The sequence below is a fragment of the Cimex lectularius genome, unplaced genomic scaffold (genome assembly GCF_000648675.2).
Source record: "Cimex lectularius strain Harlan isolate CLEC.00 unplaced genomic scaffold, Clec_2.1 scaffold254, whole genome shotgun sequence".
Lineage (NCBI taxonomy): Eukaryota > Metazoa > Arthropoda > Insecta > Hemiptera > Cimicidae > Cimex > Cimex lectularius.
The window spans coordinates 335159-355130 of record NW_019392818.1 but is presented as its reverse complement, the minus strand read 5'-3'; the positions used below and the strand labels follow the sequence as shown (position 1 = coordinate 355130).

The following is a 19972-nucleotide window of genomic DNA, read 5'->3' as shown; positions in this document are numbered from 1 at the left end:
GAACCCGACATACTTACAAATGGGCTTTTTTTCAAAAACAACGGCACCCTGAGGGAGAAACCTCTGCTGTTTTGAACCCTCGTGTTAAAAAAAAAAAAAAATATTTTATTTTTATTTTACTTTATTTTTTTATATTATATATGTACGTATATGTGTATATGATTTTTTTTTATTAATGCTAATTTGCAAATCAGCTTAATATACATCATTTGTTTGTTGCATCTCTAGATGTTGGTACAAATTTCGTACAAATTAAAACAAAGTTTTTTTTTATTATAGAGAGGGTTCTTATATAAAATACCACATAAAAATTAAATACAAATAAAATTAAAATCTCAAGAATATCAGTTTGATCAACTTTAGTACTGTCTGTTTATGTATTTCGTATGTGTGCGCGCGACCGTCAATGGAACTGTTTTTAGTCTGTTCATCATGTATTTATGTCTTTTAAAATGCTAATATGTTTGGATGGTTTGAATGATAATTATTAAAATGATCAATTTAAAAATAAAATAATAATAAAAATATAATATTTTACAAATAAATAATTGGAATGAATGTATTTCTTAGCAAGAATGGAAGGGCTTATCCCCAATATTGAGGAATATCAAGTACTCTGGAGTAGCGTGTAGAAAATTTGGTGGGTGTCAATGTAATTTATTAGCGTGAATGGAGGGACTTATTATTAATTAAAAATTTAAAAAAAAAGAAAAAAAAGAGGGAGAGAGAAAAAAAGAATAAAATTATATTTCAATATAATATTTAATAAGATCTTAAAGCCTAATAGAAAAATTTATAGGCACAACTGCACATTGCCAGAGACTTCATGCAAATTATTTTCTAATTCAATAAATTTTAAATTTAATATATTAAATAGTTTGTAGCTACTACTACAGTACTCCACGAATGAAGAAGAAATCAACACTGAACCTCACAGTTTCACACCCTGATGGGTTTTGTACCCAGAATATTCATCCTCTCCTTGTACAGTTTGTAGTGGCTTTAGAACTGTAGTGTAGGTCCTCCAGTAGGCATGGTTATAACTCTATCCACCAAGACTACGACTTTTCAACCAGAAATTTGCAATTCAACTTTTTTTTTTTAATTTCTTCTCAATACCTCATGTGGATTGGTGTAAGGTAGGCCAACAAAAGACTCACCATACCGTCCCAGAGAAATAAATATTTGCTGGTTTCCCTGGGTACAAAAGCTGATCTGGCACTTTTCCGGAACCTTGCAGTCTTTCCATCATCGTTGAATGTCAACTGCACAGGAATGCTCCATGTTTAATGGTTTTTTGGTAGTCTCTACAATCACCTGGGTGGAGTAGCGACTATGCTGACCTTGGTGTTGTCCCTTCCAATTGAACGAAGACCTAAGAGTACTGTAGCTACCAAAACCTAGTCAATAAAGAATTAGTTTTCTATTCTATATGACCATACTTTTTTTTAATATAAACTATAACATTTGTTGTTGTAAAATAAGTAAGACATAAAGGTAAAGTAAAACATTGGTTGTAGATTTTATATTGTTAAGCAACTGGTTTGACATACAAACTTTTAAATTTAAAACTAGACATTGTATTGTATAATAAAATGAAATGTTATTTTAATGTTAAATTTTGTTTAAACAAGTGAGATAACTGTCGGCCGCATGACGAAAGTCATGCCACATTAAAGTTTCAAACATTTCCACAAATTTTGTAAATATAATTGAGACGTTGTTGATTGATGAAATTGCAGCTGAGAGGTTTGTGTGTTGAGAAGTGATATTCTTAAACTGTCCATAGACCCACTTGTCATTTCTGAGGGTGCAGGAGTTGTGTAGAAAAAGGGCTTCACATTTTAATTCTTTCATTTTATAAATCTCGATCGCCTTGTTGAAATCATTTTGGAAATCTTCGAATTGGTCTAGTATCTCTTTGCTCCTTGGGAAAATCGGGTCGATGATTTTATCCTTTAGCTGTACGTAATTCCAGGTTATTTTGTCATAAGAAGGTTTAAGGTAAGCGCACATTTTCAATCTCTGATCCATCCATTCCCCGCAAGTTTGATTTTCAAACAATTTAAAACATGATGTTTTATTTTTTCCTTTCACCCCTTCTATATTCAATTCTAAACTTTGTACGGATTTTTCTAAATTTTTCAAATTCTCTTCATTCATTTCATTAAATTTTTTGACTCTCTCTTTAACGTAGAGTAAATGAATTTTCGATTTGAAAATAAAGTCAGATAGTATATCTTTGTCAAAAGCAATTTCTTTCCTCATGGCATGGTCTCTATGTGTAAACATCTTAATACCGCAAAAATATCCCCACATCTGGAAAAGATTTGTGTTTTTCCAACTAACAATAAGACTTCAAAAAAATTATATTACATAATTATAGTAAAAGAGTGAAACAAACTTACCATTACTAATGAAGTCAGGAGCAAAAATAATAATAAACAAATGCTATTTAGTGCAACATAAAAGAGCTTCATTTCTTTAAGCTTGCGCTTGTCAGTATTCCCCTTAGACAACTGAGACTTTAAATTACCAAATTCACCCAAAGATTAAAAATTTATCATTTAACACTAATCCTCATTTGCCGAAATCATGTTTCAGCTGGAAATTCAATTACAAAGCTTATTTCATACAAGATATTGAGGTCAGAGTGATAATAAAAATATCTTCCGTGTTCTACTTGAATAAATGAGTTGTTCATTCACATTTATTTGTATATTGTTTAAATTATCAACATATAGAATTGATAAGGGTACAAATAAAAAAATCAATGTTTAAAATATGCACCTGTATTTAGACCATTCACTTCTGATAAATCAATATGAAACATTTCTAACTTTATAGAAGTAAACAAAGCTACAACAACAAGTAAACAAGTTATTACCTATTAGTTATTAAAGTAAATAAGCCTTGTAAAAAAAATTACAATACAAATTAAAAGGATATGCATTTTTGGTCTACAACAATGAAAAAAAAATTTTTTTTTTTTAAAGGGTTAAGACTGAATTAAGAAGTTTCAAAAATTACTAAGAGGAATTTGCAATCTGCATAGGTCAAGGAAGGGTAATTGAAATTTTATAATCAAATAAGATAAAAATACATTTCGCTTTATTACAGACACTAGAATCTGTAATTTGGTCATTAGTGATCATTTTGGTCTGCCCATGCTTGCAGGGTTAGTCTGTCAGACACGTTTCGACATTTCGCCATCTTCAGTTGTGAATTTGTGTCTTATTTTACATAGTAGCTTATCGCCAAAGAAAGTGAAATGCCACAAGATGTTTGAAAGACCAAAACAGACTTGATAAGCATACCAGGATGACCAAAAATTATAACTTGGTCGTTAGTGATCATGTTTGTTCTTTCCTTGATGGGTTGGTCTGCCACATCGGTTTTGGCATTTTGCTTTCTTCAGTTCTGAAAAGTGACAGGAAATATGTAAACTACAGGTCCATCGCAGTTGAAATCAGTTTTTTTTTCTTTCATTATTTCATTATACGTTATTTCATTCGTTATTGATGGTCTGCCTATGTTCACTGGGTTAATCTGTCAGAAGCATTTCAACATTTTGCCATCTTCAGTGGTGGGTTTTTGTCTCATTTTATACAGTAGCTTATCGCTGAAGAAGGTGAAATGCTAAAAATGTTTGACATAAAACAAATGGATAAGCATACCAATAATCAAAAATTTGAATTTAGACGTCACCAATCGATCATTTTTGTTGTCTTTGATGGGTTGGTCTGCCACATCGGTTTTGGCATTTTGCTTTCTTCAGTGCTGAAAAGTGACAGAAATATGTAAACTACAGGTTCATCACAGTTGAATTTTTTTTTTTTTTTTTTTTTTTTTTATTTAATCAGGTACACCAGTAGCAGAAGGTCTTACTTCAATTCGCTTGATTAGGCCCAAATCCAGATGTTATACTGCAGAAGTGGAAGGAGCTTGCTACTCAGGTGAGGACTGCTTCAGAAAAGGTGGTCAAGTGACAACCCCCTGCCTCAAAGATGGTATCTCCATCGTGAAGTCGCATCTTCACTGTTGTGCTTGTAAGTAGTGCTTTACACATCATTTGACACGTTTTTGTTAATGTATTACACCGTACAGTCATACACACGTGCGGAGATGTCTCATCGGAAAAAGTGACTTATTTCCGCTCGCCAGACTATCCGAGCAAATCCACAGGTTCGCTCGCTTGCGATTATGACCTCATAGTGCAAAGCACAACTTGCGCGATAAGGTAAGAAAACCAATATGTAAAGCCGATTTTTAGAAAATTTGAAATAATAATTTTCAGGGTTGATTATTTAAAAGTGAACTTGGCAAGGAAATTAGGAGGGGTATGCGATATAGATCAGTTATTTATTCTCAATTCTGTAGACGGACCGACCGCAGGCCAATGCGGCCCTCTTTCCGGCTACTCGAGTGAGTTCAATAAAAATCAACGTAAAATGAATAAAAGAATGGATTTTTTTTTTTTAAGCGACTGTGGCTGTAAATCCTGGCCAATCAAACCCCGTGAAAATAGCACTGCTTATCCAAAATGAAGGGACTTACCACTGGGATATCAAAGTCACCCAACTGGCGTGCAATCAAGTCAAACACTTTAGAAGTACGTATCAAATACCTGGAGGTTTATCAGTTTAACAGTGAACGTCGTAGCTTAGGAAATTATCTAGCTTAATCTTTTTATGTACTTTTTTATATATGATGATATGTTTTTGGACAATATTTAGTTGTTATATATATACATTTATTTAAATTGTGTGGTCATTTTTAATGGTATGCATGTTTCCTCTTGAGGTCTGCGGGGTGATGAATCTGTAGTTCTGGTCATTTCCGATCATTTTGGTCTGCCTATCATCACTGTTTTGGTCTGTCATATGCACTTTGAGATTTCAGGAAGCTGATAGGCTAAAACCTAGAGGGATTTGAAGGCCAAAATGATCAGAAATGACCAACCTAGATTTAATGTTTAAGAAATTATCCAGATATTATTTTTTAAACGATTTTCCAGGGCCAAAATTGTGTGGGGAAGTGAAAAACGAGATTTTATCTGGAGTAGCCAGTTCACACGGTTTGGACTGGTATTTTAACGATAACAACGTCTGGAAGAAGCCCAACATACCTCAGCATACTTGGTGGTCGTATCCAGAGCCGATTTTTAACACTTTTTATTATGGTAGAACTCACAAGCCCTAGTAAAGGTCAATATAATGATTTTTTTTCCATTTTTATTAGGTTCTACAAAACGTTATATGGAACAGGAAAACCAAGGAAAATTTGCGAAAAGAAGAATTGTTTCAGGGTCTGATGCTCATGTAGGTGAATTTCCTTGGGTGGTTGCCATTGGACTCGATCAAATGTTTTTTTGCGGAGGAGCCCTTATTACCGACAGCTTAGTGCTTACTGCCGCTCACTGCTTGATGGCGTAAGCTGATTTTTGATTTTAAAACTTCATCGTTTTCAATGTCTTATTTTTAGGCGCGACACGCCAATAGGGTCACTCGTACTGCATTTAGGCGATTTAGACCTGACAAGCCCTAATGAAACAAACCACGTGCTCAGAGGAGTGAGCAAGGTCATGTTCCACTCACACTTTCATCCTTTTCTTCTTGCAAATGACATCGCCCTTCTGAGACTCGACCAGCCTGTTGCATTCACAGACACAATTCAGCCCGTCTGCCTTCCCGGGCCAAGTAATTTCAATTATATTTGACTTATTTATGTGCGTGTGAAGAAGTGCTTTCTCTCTTGTTCCATCAATGGTCTTTCAGGGGACGTATTCACAGGGCAAAAAGGAACAGTCGTAGGATGGGGAGTAACTTCGTTTCCGATGGGAGAACCGAGCCCAATACTGCAAAAATTGGATGTTGAAACCATGTCAAACTTCCAGTGCTCTAGAATGATAGACGAGCCTGTTACGCTAGGAATGATCTGTGCAGCCCCGAGTAATCTACAAGGAACGTGTTTTGTAAGTTTCTCAAATTCATCTTAGGTATTGTGTGTATTTATAATGATTTTATTTAGGGGGACAGCGGTGGTCCTCTGACTGTCTTGAGTAAATCAGGCCGATACATTCTGATCGGTGTTGTGAGCTTCGGAGTAACCGGCTGTGCAGTCATGCCAGCCTTTCCAGACCTCTACACACGAGTTAGTGAATATCTTAAATGGATTGATGTCAACGCTATCTAAATAGTGAAATAAATTATTTTCTAACATTAAATTTTTTTAAAAAATAACATTTATTTTTCTAGTCCTATTTGAAATGTTTTTCTTAAATGACCTTCCTCCCTGATTCTTCTAACTTTTTATATCCAAATGTGGTTTGGAGGCAAGTTTGTACAAATAAGCTTAAAACCCCCTTAAATGTACATATCTTATAAAAATAAAATTTAGTTTTACAAACAAAGTAAAATAATATGTAATTAGTAATAAAAAAAGTTTTCAACTAGTAATAATCATATCTCAGAAGAACTTCATTGATTATGGTATTGTCACCGTGCAAGTTTAAAATCATCAGGGAACCTGGACACTTTGGGCTAGTTGGGTAAAAATGTGTAGATGACACTCGGTGATGCTTTACAAGCTGTAAATATAAGCACTTTGTAGTCCAAGAGCATAACTGAAATGGCCCGCCGAAGGTCTGAAATGCAAGGATAGGCCATTCGTGATTGACCCACAGATACCTGCTTTTGGGACTAACCTCATGCAGGTATCAAGTTTTAAAGAACACACTGAAAAACCTTTCCTTCAGGACATCACAGAAACTATCGGCAAAAACTATTAAATCTAGGATGTGTTGAATCAGGGCCATGTCTGACTGATAACAACAAAATCACCTATGTCTGAGTACCAGAGCACAAAGGACAACAAAGAAGCCGATAAATTGAGAATTAAAGATAAAGTGGCCAAGGACACCTATTGGTCCTGATCCCTTTTGCAACCAAACTGCCAAAAACGTATATTCATCAGACAATGGATTAAGAATAAGTCCTCGGTTCAATGGGGTTGTATTCTAGGACAGAGGCTTGATAAATTTTTTTTTGTTAAAGTACCATCGCAGAAACTATCTACTAAACCCAGGTGGACGTTGTCTGGACATGGTGTACTCTAGAGGCATTAGTAGATACAATACATATTATACATAACAATAGATATTGCCAGGAAGAATAATAAGTATATGCCATAAGGATACACATCCATAAGGAAATTCTTAAAAACACACCGGGATCTGATAAAAAGCCTAAAAAAAGACCACTATTGAATAATGGAGAGTGCGCAACAGGACAATATGGTTGTAGTGATAAGGTCATAAAAAGGAAAATTAATTTGGCATCTAGTTTCATCACATTATGACAAAATTAACAATATGGGGGTCGGTGGTCACAACGGTTTAGGCATTGACACAGCACTCATGGAAAAGGTTCCAGGTTCGAATTCAGCAGCCCTGCATTTGAACCCGACAACAAAAACAAATGGTTTTTGTTTTTTTCAAAAACACCAACACCCGAGAGTTGATACGACCTCTACTGTTGCAAATCCTTGCTAAAAATAAAGTAATTAACAGAAAAAAGGTGTCAACTACATCACGTGAATGAAATAATCAATAGAAGGATAATATAAAAAAATTAATTAAAAAAACACATAATTTATTATGGTTAATTTTTCTTATACAAACATGTTCCATTAATGTTTTAAATAAAGTTATTGATAACAATCACAGACTTTTTTTGTTAAACGCAGTAATTAGACACAAAACAGAACACCAAAATAAATATTAAAAATACGTAGTTAAAATCTAAGTAGTAAAAGAGTTTAAAAAAATTAAGTAGAAAAACAAATACACTAAGCAATATTGATAAAATAGTCATATTTCATTTGTTCTCACACCACTAGGCCAAAGCGAGCAGGTTGAATTTCAAAAACCAGTCACTATTAAAGCACCCAGTATTAAAGCCACAAAACTAAGCTTATTTTGAACACGGACCCGTGAAAATTTGAAAATCGGCGCTAGAAGGGTGCCAAAGAAAAAAACTTTTTTCTCAGCATAGATAAAACCCGTTTGACAAAAATCCGTTTAAAAAAAATAAAATGAAGGACAGAGTTCAATATTTCTTTGGTGATGAGGACGGACATCGGAGAACAAATCGGTTGAAAAGTTCAAACACATTAGTCTTAAAAGAAAAGTATCAAACATCTGAAATTTCGCCTAATTCTATTTCAAAATAATTACCAATAATTTAAATTCTAATACATACAATTTTACATTTTGATGAATGCATTATATAAGATTTTTTCTCTCGCTTTTTGTTTTCAATTCATCGACGATTAAAATAATTAATATTGACAATTTTTTTAAATATAAATACACTTATTAATGTATTTACCAATACTATGAGTAATTTTTTTCTCATCAAATTCCCTTTGTGTGTTCACACAATGTAAAAACTGAGGCTAATTTCTTGAATACATCGGTTCGGCCCTGATTTCACAAATACAATTATTATTATAAGAAATAATTTATATAAAAATGTATAAAAGTTATACAAAATAATACTGTCTAGTTAAGGCACTTGAATTTTAAAAATGAAACTTATTCTAAAAGAGTTATGTCTCAGCTGGAAGGAGAGGCGTTTTGTTAAGGACACTATTATCGGCGAGTATTGTAATTGAAAGATTTTTATCCGGCCAAGAAAACGTCTTGGGGAAGATTACCTGTAACATTTATACAATAATAAAATTGACAATTTTAATGACTTGTTTTGACTTACGTGCTCTGAAGATAAAGGTTTCAGGTCATCAAGCATTCTATCGACAAGGTCCGCTTGGACGAGCACCTGCAGCCAAGGACCGTGGGACACCAAAGGCTTATCTGGATTAACAAACGTCCCAGTCACAGATTCAGCGACTAGTGTTATTGCTACAGTATCGATAGCTGATTTAAAAGTAAAATGTCTTCCGTGTTTCAGCCTCCCTCTGCCAAATTTAATGCTTTACTCTTAATGCTAAACTTTAAAATTATTTTGACCATACCTGACTGCCAGTGGTAAAAGGCCTCCTGCTTCTGTGTTAAACGTCAAATGAACGCTGTCCAAAACTTTTGTTTGTAATAACTCATTCGATTCCAGTTCACCCAGGCCAAACGTCCCTCTACCACTGCAATAATAATACATTCATAATAAAAATATAATTTGAATCAATTTCTCAGTGTTCTCACTGGGCCAAAACTGGGTTTTCATCATCATCGCAAATTGTGTTTCTTAATATGTTATTGTCCTCTGAATTTTCTTCTCCTCCACATGCTCCTTTATCTGTTTTTGTGTATATATCAATAATTAAGTTTAAAGCTTAAACTTTAAAGAATTTAGGATTTTAAAAATTATATTACTTGCATCGGTCCAGGAACACTGAGCGGTTACGCCGCTTAAATTTGATCCCTCTTTGTCAATACCGGCTTCAACCACCTGGGAAACATTTGTATCCAATTCATACATAGTTTCACCCCTCCTCATGTCAGTTACTAGCCACAAACTTCCTCCAGCACCCCTGTGAAAACAAGACTTTTTACTATTTCCAATTTTGATTTCTTTTAATCCATATATGTTTAATGATCATAATTGACCATATTAAATATATCAATTAATTATTCTTTTTATAAGGTTTTGGTTAAGATGAAAAAGTTAGTGGCACGAGCAGGATTCGAACCCATGACCTTCAGCTCAATATGTCGTTGCTCGTTACAATAGCTCAAGTGGTTAGTGGGTAGTACGCAGTGGTATACTGAGCCGAAGGTCATGGGGTTGAATCCCGCTCGTTACACTAACTTTTTTTATCTTAACAAAACCTTATAAAAAGAATAATTAATTGATATATTTAATATGGTCAATTATGATCTAAGACCTTAGATAAAAAAAATAATTAATTGAAATTTCTTTTAATCTTTGCACCTCCTTGCGATCAAACCCAATTATATATTATTGTTTAGGTAAATTCAAAAAACTTTTAGTTCCAGCAGATTTGCGCAGAAATCTACTGGAACTAAAAGCTTTTTGAATTGACCTTGAATTTGGTATCAAAGAAGCCACAAGTGTATAATTTCCAAAATACCTTGGTATATTTTTAAGAATGTCCAAAACCCCGAGGCCATTCCATTTCTGGGCCGCTTTAAGCTCCTCTTTGCACACACCGACGACCTAAAAAATTACAACAATTGACACAAATCCCTACAGTAATATAATTAATTAAGGTTTTTAGTTGAGATAAAAAAAGTCAATGGCACGAGCGGGATTCGAAACCACGATCTTCGGCTTGATACGCCGCTGCTCTACCACTTGAGCTATCGTTACCTCGATCCAGTCGGACACCAACTTCCCATCTCAACCGCACCTTTTTGAATTTTCCCTCCTTTTTGCCATTTTTCAATTTTTTAATCTAAACTAAAAACCTTAATTAATTATAATATATTAATTGGTCAAGCGGACCACGAAATTAGTGAATTTAATGATTCAAAATGAAGTATACTTCACTAAAGCTCTCCGTGGCCATTTCATTTGTCGTCGAGAATCCAATCCGATTACATATTTGAAAAATGTAAAAAAGGAGGGAAAATTCAAAAAGGTGCGCTTGAGATGGGAAGATGGTGTCCGAGTGGATCGAGGTCACGATAGTTCAAGTGGTAGAGCAGCGGCGTATCAAGCCGAAGATCGTGGGTTCGAATCCCGCTCATGCCATTGACTTTTTTATCTCAACTAAAAACCTTAATTAATTATAATATATTAATTGGTCAAGCGGACCACGAAATTAGTGAATTTAATTCCTACAGTAACTTCACGGGGGGAGGGGGGATCATCAATGTAAGGAGGAAATGTACGAGGTGGCCGTGAGTTTAAACCCAACATACTTAATTTTTTTTCCAAAAACACCAGCACCCCAGGGGTTGATATGACCTCTGGTGTGAACCCCCATTTAAAAACACAAATCACCTGTATGAAGTCCACAGTTCCGCAAGGTGTGTTGACAGTATCCAGCTGAGGATCGACTGCAAGTAGCATGTGCTGAAGGAGGGATTCGCTCCCGTCGAGTGCTTGATGCCATGAGATGTGATCACCGGCGCAAAAGCAGTTGCCAGAGTGGAAAACATACTTTGCTAACGATTGCAAAAGAGTGGCTGGCCAGGTTGGAGGAGAAGTCTCTTCGGGTTCCCTTTTAAGGCGGAAAGTCAGTTCGAAACCGAATCCACTTAACCCACCCGGTGTCGATCGCTCATGGACTCTACCATCACCATGCAAATCGCTCAGGCCAAAACTAACACGCAAATTATTATTTCTTCATTGAATATTAATTTATTGCTAATTACCTGATATAATGCCAGTGAGGAGGGATGTCCAGCTTGGGGTTGCCGGGATTTGAGTACATACTTATATAGTCTAAAGGGTCTGGCCCACCTAACCTAATAAAACACCAACTATTAAAACAAAAACAACAAAAAAATACAGAGAAATCATTTACCAGAATTTCACGACAGCTGCTACTTGGAGAGGGTTCAACTGATCTGGATAAACGTTACGGCATGCCAGATAAAGAGATTCAAGGCCAGGAGGAGACATTGGTAAGATGCTCATCGGAAGCCCTCGGTTCCCCGTGGCCTCAACCATCTCTTGTCTCCGTTTCTGAGACAGAAGCCTGTTGGGGGAAAAAATACATTTCAATTCCTGAGGTGCAGGTGCAACCATAAAAATATACCCAGCAATTTGGCATAAAATGAGATTTAATAGCCGAATAATTTAACCACCAATATTGTTTATTAATAATTTATTTTTTTATCTAAGACCATAGAACTCAAAGAAATTGATTAATCAATAAATCAAAGCTAGAAAAGCAACTAAACTGGGTAAAAACATAAATTCTCCTGGGAAGTGATTTTCAATCAGTATAGAGTATTTTTTCTTTCGTTTGTGTGAAGCTTCCATCTGTCTTCATGAGGAAGCTTATCCGCCTCCCTGTACCATCCTTGGCTAGGGTGTATGCAGACACAATGAGGTGTTTTTTGTGATTTCCTCATGAAATCTCAGCCACAAGTCCCGTTTAGCTTTTCGTTTTTCTTTGTTGTACTGGGTCAAGGCATTTCTGTATCCCACTCATTATGGGCCTTAGCTCAAAAATGATTCCCCCAGCAGACTTCAAGAAAAAATTTCACCATTAATTTTTTTTTTTTTTTTTTTTTATTTCAAATAAGAGCAGCAGCTAATGCTGGTTAATATTTGAGGATACATAGGGTAGACCAGAAGGATTAGAAATTATAAAACTGACTATTCATCACCCGGCAAACCCCAGGAGAAAATCTCACAACACTTATTATACTGAATATTATATTCAAGAACCATTTTACAAAATAATCACATTCTATGCATACTGTACGTTAAATTCAAGATCTTTCTATCAATAGAAACCTTTTTGTTAGAAGACAATTTAATTTGGTATCAAAATAAACTAGCCGAGTTTGAGTTATATTGTATAGGAGCTAAAAAAGATAAAAGTTTTGGCAGAGCTAGTGAGGGATACATTTTTGGATATAACAAGAAAAGATTAAATATGTAAAAATAAACAATAAATCATGCATATAACTAAAACTTAACAATGACAAGGTTTATTTAGTACCTATTTATTTAAGTAGCAATTGATGGGACAATGATTTTGAAAATATAATTGAAATGGTCAATTCGAATAGAAGGGCGGAGTTTATATTATTAGGAGATTGGAACGCTCACTCGGAAATCTGCAGACTTGTCCCACGGAGCTTCTGGAAGGAACAAACCTGCTATTAGAATCAAGAAATTCCAAAGACTCCAAAATAGACAATAAAGCGCTAAAAGTGGTAGAAGCTAACATTCATCTCGCATACAGGTTCCTCGGTAATAGATCTGGGAGTAGCATCGATAAACTGTTTAAGGAAAATAAACCATTTCGAAGTAATACCCCAAATATTCTCTGACCATCTACCTTTAGTATTAACGGGAAGCTAGTATTAAAGGGAACGAACTATGTTAATGATGATCATATACTGCCTCTACTACCGAAATTAATATGGAGAAAAGAAAATGAAAAACAGTATAATAATAATTTGAAAATATGCCTGGACAAGGACAAGTTTAAAACAAATGACGTGGATGTTTTAATTAATAATGTAGAAGAATTGATAGTCAGCAGCAGGTAAACAGGCCCAAATGAGTGCATTAAAAGGAGTTAGACGCGAAAGGTGGTTTGATCGAGGGTGCATGAGTAAAAGAGCAATATCTTTCAAATTCTTAAATTTATATAGGAAGACTCACTCACAGATATTTAAATTATGGTATTTAGATGCGAACAAAACTTATAAAAATGTATGCTGTTTAAAAAAGACTGCCTGGACTGAAGCAATGACAATTGCAAATTGCAATGACTGCATCCTCAATGGAAGGGATAACTGGAGGAAGCTTGTGGTGTACCTCACTCACGCCCTGCAGTACCGAAAATACTTGGTTGACCAATTCAACTTTTAAAATCAAAGGTCATTCTAAAGATACAAAAATAGGGATTCATTCAAGATTCAAAAATTGATAAAGCAACTCGACAGACGACTAAGGCCATTGAAAATTTAGCTTTTTCTTTGGAAATGTAAAGTTAATGTAAATACTTTGTGTAAATAAAGCTTTTATTCATTCATCCATTCATTCTAAATTCAATATGTTTTAATATTTTGAAGATGTCTTCATCCTGCTCTTGCCTACTATTGAACACAAGTAGTACTGAATATTATCATCTTTATAAAAGTTTGAGTACAATGACAATATGGAAAAATATTGTTAGAAATTAAATTGTGGTGTTGTGAAACCAAACAGAAGACAGTTTGAATCTGCAGCATCTTAAGTCTGTTGGCAATGCTGATCAAATTTGACCACGTCCTCCAAAAAACCCTCTTTTTTAATTACTTTTTTGTTTGTAAGTGTTTTGGATTGTAACACGACCTTTCCTAGGTCAACCACCGATGTTTATTATTTATAAATATGCTATTAAACTCTAATCCAGTCTTAGTTTAATGTTCAAACATGATATATGGAAATCATGAGATTAACGTCCTAATATAATAACATGTTTACAATTTAGTAACATAACAAAAAAGTAATAAAAGCAATTTAAATGTTCTAAAATTAATAAAAACTCAATTCAATTTTTTTATTAATATATCGTTAAAAGTACTCAAGAAGCATTTTTACTAGATACCGCTTACCTCCAGAAACGAAACCTTGAAGCCAATTTAACGCTTTTAAAGCTCAATTATTTGACGCTTTCTTCTTCTAAATTTGTTCCTTTTTCGTCGAAACCTTCTTTCTTTTAGTTTTTCTTGTATTTTATCGATCGAAATATCGATCCGTTTGCCTCGCTAGGTCACAGGTTGATGGCCTGAAAAAGGGCAACTACCCTTGAGGCAACGCCAGGGGAAGACTTTGATCATTTCATTTATTTTCAAATTAGAAAATATTAACTAATATTATTATTAAATTATTGATTTTTTTATTTATTTTATTATTACTAAAAAGATCTATTTAGGCCTCAATTCTCTTCGCCGCCTTAGCTTTTTCCTTATTAAATCCCTAGAGGATAGAAAAAGGGAGAAATCCCATACCACCACCATCATCTCCCATAATTTCAAAAGGAGCACCTCTGCAGTGCTACCACCACCTATGGAGACCACTTCCACAGGTAATGCTGAGGTGGAGGTTAACCAGGTCATTCTGGAGACCCAGATCCCCTACTCAGAAGCAAAAATGCTCAGTGAAGAGAATGACCCAGGTGAATATCCATCACGCAAAAGCAACCTCGGCCGTAACTTCTAGGATGTTCACCGTACAGATATGGGCAGTTCTCAATTTCTCATCCAGACCTGGCAGTGGAAAGGACAAATCATGGTAAGGGTGTATGGGATTCCAGAAAGAAAAATTCCCATGCATCAAGGGTTCATCATTAGGAAAAATACTAATCATCTCTGTTTTGCAGAAACCTAGTCCCCATTAAAATAGAAATAACGGATGGGAAAAAAACTAGAGCGGAAGCATCGGTTTACTTCCCAGAAGAACTGCAGAGACTTTACTACTGCAGCAAGAAAAAACCTTCCCCTATCCGTGGGATATGATGCCAACACACACCATCAAATCTGGGGAAGCAATAACAACAGAGGTAAGTCACTCAGAATTTTTGGCGAAAAAAATTAATTTTTAACATAGGGCCAACCCTAACCTTTGTCACCAAAGTGAGACAAGAAGTGTTGGATATTACCATTTGTAGCTTTGCCATACAATGACATAAAGAATTGGGGGGTTTCTAACGAAAAATCTATGTTAGACTATAGAACAATAACGTTTGACAATGAATCAGATAGAATAGACCCTGTACCATACAGGAACCCTCGAAACACTTACTGGGCAAAGTTCATTGAAATGGTACACCACAGCTTGGACCACGCAACAGTAAAGAAAACACCAAAAACCTGCTATGAGTTAGAACTTGCAGCCACAGAACTCAGGATGGCACATGATTCAAGCTGATGGGCTCCTCTGTTTCAAATGGCCCCCATCTACCCCCGTTGCAAAAAAATTTTTGTCTCATTGTCTCGTTACAGTTGTACTAAAAATGTCATTATTTCCAAAACTACAAACTGGCAATTATTAACAAGGCCAAAAATTCAGGTTAGAAGAAGAAACTGTAAGAAAATTTGTAAACCATTTATTTTACAAAAACCGTAAATAACTAATGAAAAATAATAAATACTACTTGAATGAAAATCTATGTACAGATATATACATTAAATGTTTTACAAAGACATAACCAAAAATAATCTATGCAATGCAAATAAAATTAACTAAACAAAATTGGAATTCAAATGTTTTCTCCATTTTGTTTCTTACATATAAATACATAACATTATACATATGTACAGATACATAATTATTTACTCAGTTTATATAAATAATTACAATTCTACATTTGAAGAAAACTACATTTTCATTCCGTCCACTTCTACTTGAAGACTTTTATAAATGGTATTTTTAAAATACCAACAATTATGAAAACTTTGGTTTCGTTTAAGGTTTAAATTATGACAAAGCATCTTTTTATAAACAAAATTTAATCATTTGTTTTTCTAAAAATATTTTAGTAATAGTTCTCTTGATCGTTTTTATGCTGTGGAGACAAAGGATATTTTTTTTAAACATACTTTTTAGCATAAAATTATAAATACTTGTTATTTAAGTTTGAAGTGAATATCACATTAAACAAGTGGTTAACATTGACATTTAGCAAGGGAAAAAATAATGTTTTCAATGCCCCTTCAGATAAAACCAGACTAGTGAAATTATTCATTCAAATATTTCTCACAGCACATTTTTTAGTATAAAAAAAATTATTTTGTAAGTACAATAATAATTTAATGATAAACACATTACGGCAACTATATACTACACCTTTTTAAAAAATTATGTACATAAATACAAATAATTCCTTGTAAATTGTCCTTCTTTTACATTGTATGTACAACATTGAGTGTGTGAAAATTCGAACTTTACGGCCAAACCATTTATTTTGGCCGAGGTCAGTTGTGACTGTCTGGGAGGACACATGTCATATGGAAGTGAGCCCGCTGGACCTGAAACGGGCACAGGTTGCAGACCTGGCTGTGGTTCTTGCAGCACTCCTTCCTGGCGATTGCTCCTTTGAGAAGTTCGATAAGCGTTTTGGGCAGCTCGAGGCTGTCCACCTCCTCCTTAGATATGCCAGTCTCGCGGATCGCCCTCATCGCAATGATCTGCAGGGAAAGGAGTGGCTTGGTGAGCTTGATGATCTTCCTCACTGGGTAGATCTTCATGTTAGGCGGGGGGACCTTTATTGAAAAATCACCACATTTGAATTAATAATAATAACAATTTAAATAAATAACTTAGGTAAAAGTTTTTAAATAAGACAAATTTTTCTAGACCTAAACAATTATTCAAAACGGTTTAGACAATAATTGTGCTAATTTGCAAGTAACAGAATTTTCAAGAACTTGTTGCAAATTTTTCTAAAACTGGAGGAAAATAAAACAATATTTTTGTTTGTAAATCATTTCTTTTCATTGTGAGATTTATCACCATAATCATCGATTAATGAGCAATTTGGTGTTACTGATCATTTTAGTCTGCTTATTCTTGTTATGTTTGTATGTCAGATGTGTTTTGACATTTCGCAAGTTTGTTTTTCAGTACTTCGTATATTCACACTCTGATGATGGCAAAGTGCTAACAGCACCTCACAGACATACCCAGCAAAGATAGGCAGACGAAAATAAACGGTAAAGACCAAATTACAAGTTCTAACATCTTGGTCCGCTTATCCTATCCGTTTTGATCTGTCAAACATTTTTCAACATGTGAAATGTCAAAATACAATCTTCAGTGATTGGTAACTAAGTCAAATAAAACAGCAACATACCACTGAATATTGTGAAATGGCAAAATGTGTCTTGTAGACCAAAACTGCAGGACCAGCTTTTCAAGTCAGCTGTGTGGAGTCCAGCAGCTACAGCCTCTTTTATGAATAAGGGTTACCAGCTCTGGATGATCAGAAACGACCAAAGCTTTATTTCTTTACACCACTGATCTCACAAAAAACAAATACGATTTCTATTAGAATGAGCTTTCAGCTGTGTAGAACGTAGCAGCTACAGCCAATGAATGAGGATTGGCAGGAAAATTTAAAACGACCAAACTGCAGGTTCATCACATCTCAGACAACAGGAGGAAATCTCACAATTTGTATAGCAACCTTGTAGCAATTCCTTGACTTTTTCATCCTTTTTTACATTTCTCTGAATTCTTTTTCAACCCATGGTTTTACAAGTTGTTATGGAGCAGTGTCAATTCACAACATTTAAAGTGTTCACATGGTGCTCACCTCTGGTGAAGGTGTAAGGTAAAGGTCCCGGGTTCGAATACAGAGACACTGGATTTGAACCCAACATACTTACAAATGGTCTATTTTTTTTTTTTTTTCAAAAACACTGGCACCCTTAGGGTTCATTTAACCTTGTAGTTGAAATACCCTCGTACAGAGGCCAGCTTGGTATTCACTTAATCGTCATTTATGAATATTTCTAAATGGTGCAAAATGAGGGCTGAGAAAATTGGCCAAACAAGAGATGCCATGATAATACTATTCATAAACACGTCAAATAAATTAACATTAGTCAGTTGATACAGCGTTTTAAAGTTGGATTGATACGTTATAGAACGTAGTAGTTTGGTTATGATCGTTTTAGTCTACCTATCCTTGCATTTTTGGCTTATTGGACGCGACTCAGCTCTTTGATAACTTCAGTGGGTCTGAAGATAACGAGTTCTGCTTATGACTACTGCCAGACCAAAACATCCAGGATAGGTAGACCAAAATAGTTTTTGGCTACTAAAACTACAGATTTTGAGTTGTTTGGTATTTAACTGACCTTGCCCTTTTTCTTGAGGGCGTCCTTCGCGTCCTCGAGCCAGTTGCCCGGTAGGAAGATGCACTTGGAGTCGGCGAGGAGGTGGTCGCCGGTGATGATGTCTTCGAAGATCCACGGATGAGTGGCGAAAGTGTTAACGTCGAGGTAGTGGCCAGGAGGGAGGACGCTGTAGTCGAGCCGTCTGCTCTTCGTCTGGAGCCAGATGACCCGGACGTACGAGTCTGACGAGTTGAGGAACCTGTAGTAGGCTGGCTCCATCCCGGAATCTTATGGCAGGAAAGGTTCAGCTCGATCGGCACCTCGACCCTCCTCCAAGTCTCGATGTCGACGGGGATCTCGCCCGGCTCAGACATGAAATTTCCCTCCGGCGATTTCGGCTCGCTCGACGAAAACACGGACCTTTCATTGATATCGCCGACGGGCCGACGTTTGACCCTCTGAACACCGATGACAACTCGAGAAGGTTCTGCAATCTGCACAGTGCCCACTACAGTAGCCTCATCTGGGATCACACGTTCCTTCTGCCGGTAACGTCATGAACGGAAGCTCTCGCTTCTTCCCAATCTTTTCTCCATTTTCATACTTAACATACTCGAAATAGCTGGCATAAGATTTGAAATACAAGATTGTACTGATGAAGATGTGACTCTGGTCTTAATGCAAACTGTAAAGTATCTTGGAGGTATGCGACGTTCATATATCTAACGTACCATTTCCTAATTTAAATAAACGGTTCATAACACAATATTGGATTAATCTTAGCAGTCCACATCAATACAGAGGAGGCAAACCAGGTTGATTTATGTAAAACTATCAGAAAAAGTATTGACTTAAGACGGCAATATAGTGTAGCTTCATTGCTGTGATTCAAGTCCATGCCTCCAAGTCTCGCTGTTTCCGTTTCTGTTTCTTCATACATAACCAGTGAAGATTTTTATTATATTTATTTTTTTAACAAGGATATTTCGACTACGAGGTTATTTGAATCATCGGGATGCCGGTGTTTTGGAAAAAAGCCTATTTGTAAGTATGTTGTATGTGTAGACCACTGGATTCGAACCCGGGACCTTTACTTTAAAGTGATGAGCGAAATGGCAACGCCCAAGTGTAGTTTCAATGACATGATCCTCCAAATCTCGCTGTTTCCGTCCATTCTTTATACCTAACCAGTGAAGATGGCAAATGCCGATACACGTTTGACGGACCTTTCAATTATTCTGATCAACTTACTCGTTTTAGTTTCAATATCTTGCTCTTCTTCACAAACTCATCAGTGAGATTAGGGAGACCAGAAATATCGGACACGACCAAACCTTTGTTTCTGCACCCCATAGATCTTAAGAAAGAAATACAATTTGTATTGAAACAAGCTTTCAGCTGCGTGGAGTGTAGCAGCTACATTCTTTTATGGTCAAATGACAGACCAAGACGGTCTACAACGACCAGACTTCAGTT

The 19972-nt window shown here is 35.5% G+C and overlaps 4 protein-coding genes across 10 annotated transcripts in view; 1 reads left to right on the top strand and 3 right to left on the bottom strand.

Moving 5' to 3' along the window:
- LOC106670560 (coagulation factor VII-like) overlaps positions 1 to 6352 on the top strand; it is a 91892-nt gene extending 85540 nt beyond the window's left edge. For 2 of the 7 annotated variants that reach the window (XM_014401024.2, XM_014401025.2), the window contains exons 5-13: positions 3864 to 4049; positions 4108 to 4240; positions 4298 to 4425; positions 4484 to 4612; positions 5018 to 5182; positions 5242 to 5431; positions 5485 to 5699; positions 5769 to 5974; positions 6031 to 6351. In XM_014401024.2, coding sequence (XP_014256510.1) covers positions 3864 to 4049; positions 4108 to 4240; positions 4298 to 4425; positions 4484 to 4612; positions 5018 to 5182; positions 5242 to 5431; positions 5485 to 5699; positions 5769 to 5974; positions 6031 to 6195 — 1517 coding nt within the window. In that variant the 3' untranslated portion in view covers positions 6196 to 6351. Of the gene's footprint in view, positions 1 to 3863; positions 4050 to 4107; positions 4241 to 4297; positions 4426 to 4483; positions 4613 to 5017; positions 5183 to 5241; positions 5432 to 5484; positions 5700 to 5743; positions 5975 to 6030 lie in introns of all 7 variants that reach the window. The other 5 variants (XR_002910561.1, XM_024228403.1, XM_014401027.2 and 2 more) reach the window with 5 other exon arrangements.
- LOC106670562 lies at positions 787 to 2833 on the bottom strand. The gene is made up of 3 exons (XM_014401028.2): positions 2791 to 2833; positions 2409 to 2604; positions 787 to 2319 (listed from the first exon to the last, which is right to left on the bottom strand). Exons 2-3 carry the CDS (start codon positions 2478 to 2480, stop codon positions 1615 to 1617), a joined length of 777 nt encoding a protein of 258 aa, XP_014256514.1. The 5' UTR covers positions 2481 to 2604; positions 2791 to 2833; the 3' UTR covers positions 787 to 1614.
- A 1283-nt stretch (positions 6353 to 7635) lies between the features above and the next one.
- LOC106670592 (suppressor of fused homolog) lies at positions 7636 to 14384 on the bottom strand. Its single transcript, XM_014401076.2, has 10 exons — positions 14270 to 14384; positions 11512 to 11685; positions 11360 to 11452; positions 10986 to 11307; positions 10111 to 10196; positions 9392 to 9549; positions 9221 to 9314; positions 9037 to 9159; positions 8775 to 8979; positions 7636 to 8718 (listed from the first exon to the last, which is right to left on the bottom strand). Exons 2-10 carry the CDS (start codon positions 11655 to 11657, stop codon positions 8611 to 8613), a joined length of 1335 nt encoding a protein of 444 aa, XP_014256562.1. The 5' UTR covers positions 11658 to 11685; positions 14270 to 14384; the 3' UTR covers positions 7636 to 8610.
- A 1405-nt stretch (positions 14385 to 15789) lies between these two features.
- LOC106670596 (protein Vhl) lies at positions 15790 to 19026 on the bottom strand. Its single transcript, XM_014401085.2, has 2 exons — positions 18518 to 19026; positions 15790 to 16918 (listed from the first exon to the last, which is right to left on the bottom strand). Exons 1-2 carry the CDS (start codon positions 18773 to 18775, stop codon positions 16631 to 16633), a joined length of 546 nt encoding a protein of 181 aa, XP_014256571.1. The 5' UTR covers positions 18776 to 19026; the 3' UTR covers positions 15790 to 16630.
- Between the last annotated feature and the right edge of the window lie 946 nt (positions 19027 to 19972).

Coding starts and splice junctions, on each gene's coding strand:
- LOC106670562 (XM_014401028.2), bottom strand. CDS start 2,480: ATGAAGCTCTTTTATGTTGCACTAAATAGCATTTGTTTATTATTATTT. Junction 2,320..2,408: donor TCCTGACTTCATTAGTAATG/GTAAGTTTGTTT, acceptor AATCTTTTCCAG/ATGTGGGGATATTTTTGCGG.
- LOC106670592 (XM_014401076.2), bottom strand. CDS start 11,657: ATGGTTGAGGCCACGGGGAACCGAGGGCTTCCGATGAGCATCTTACCA. Junction 11,308..11,359: donor CCTCACTGGCATTATATCAG/GTAATTAGCAAT, acceptor TTTGCGTGTTAG/TTTTGGCCTGAGCGATTTGC. Junction 8,980..9,036: donor CTTTTACCACTGGCAGTCAG/GTATGGTCAAAA, acceptor TAAATTTGGCAG/AGGGAGGCTGAAACACGGAA.
- LOC106670596 (XM_014401085.2), bottom strand. CDS start 18,775: ATGGAGCCAGCCTACTACAGGTTCCTCAACTCGTCAGACTCGTACGTC. Junction 16,919..18,517: donor CCCTCAAGAAAAAGGGCAAG/GTCAGTTAAATA, acceptor TTTTCAATAAAG/GTCCCCCCGCCTAACATGAA.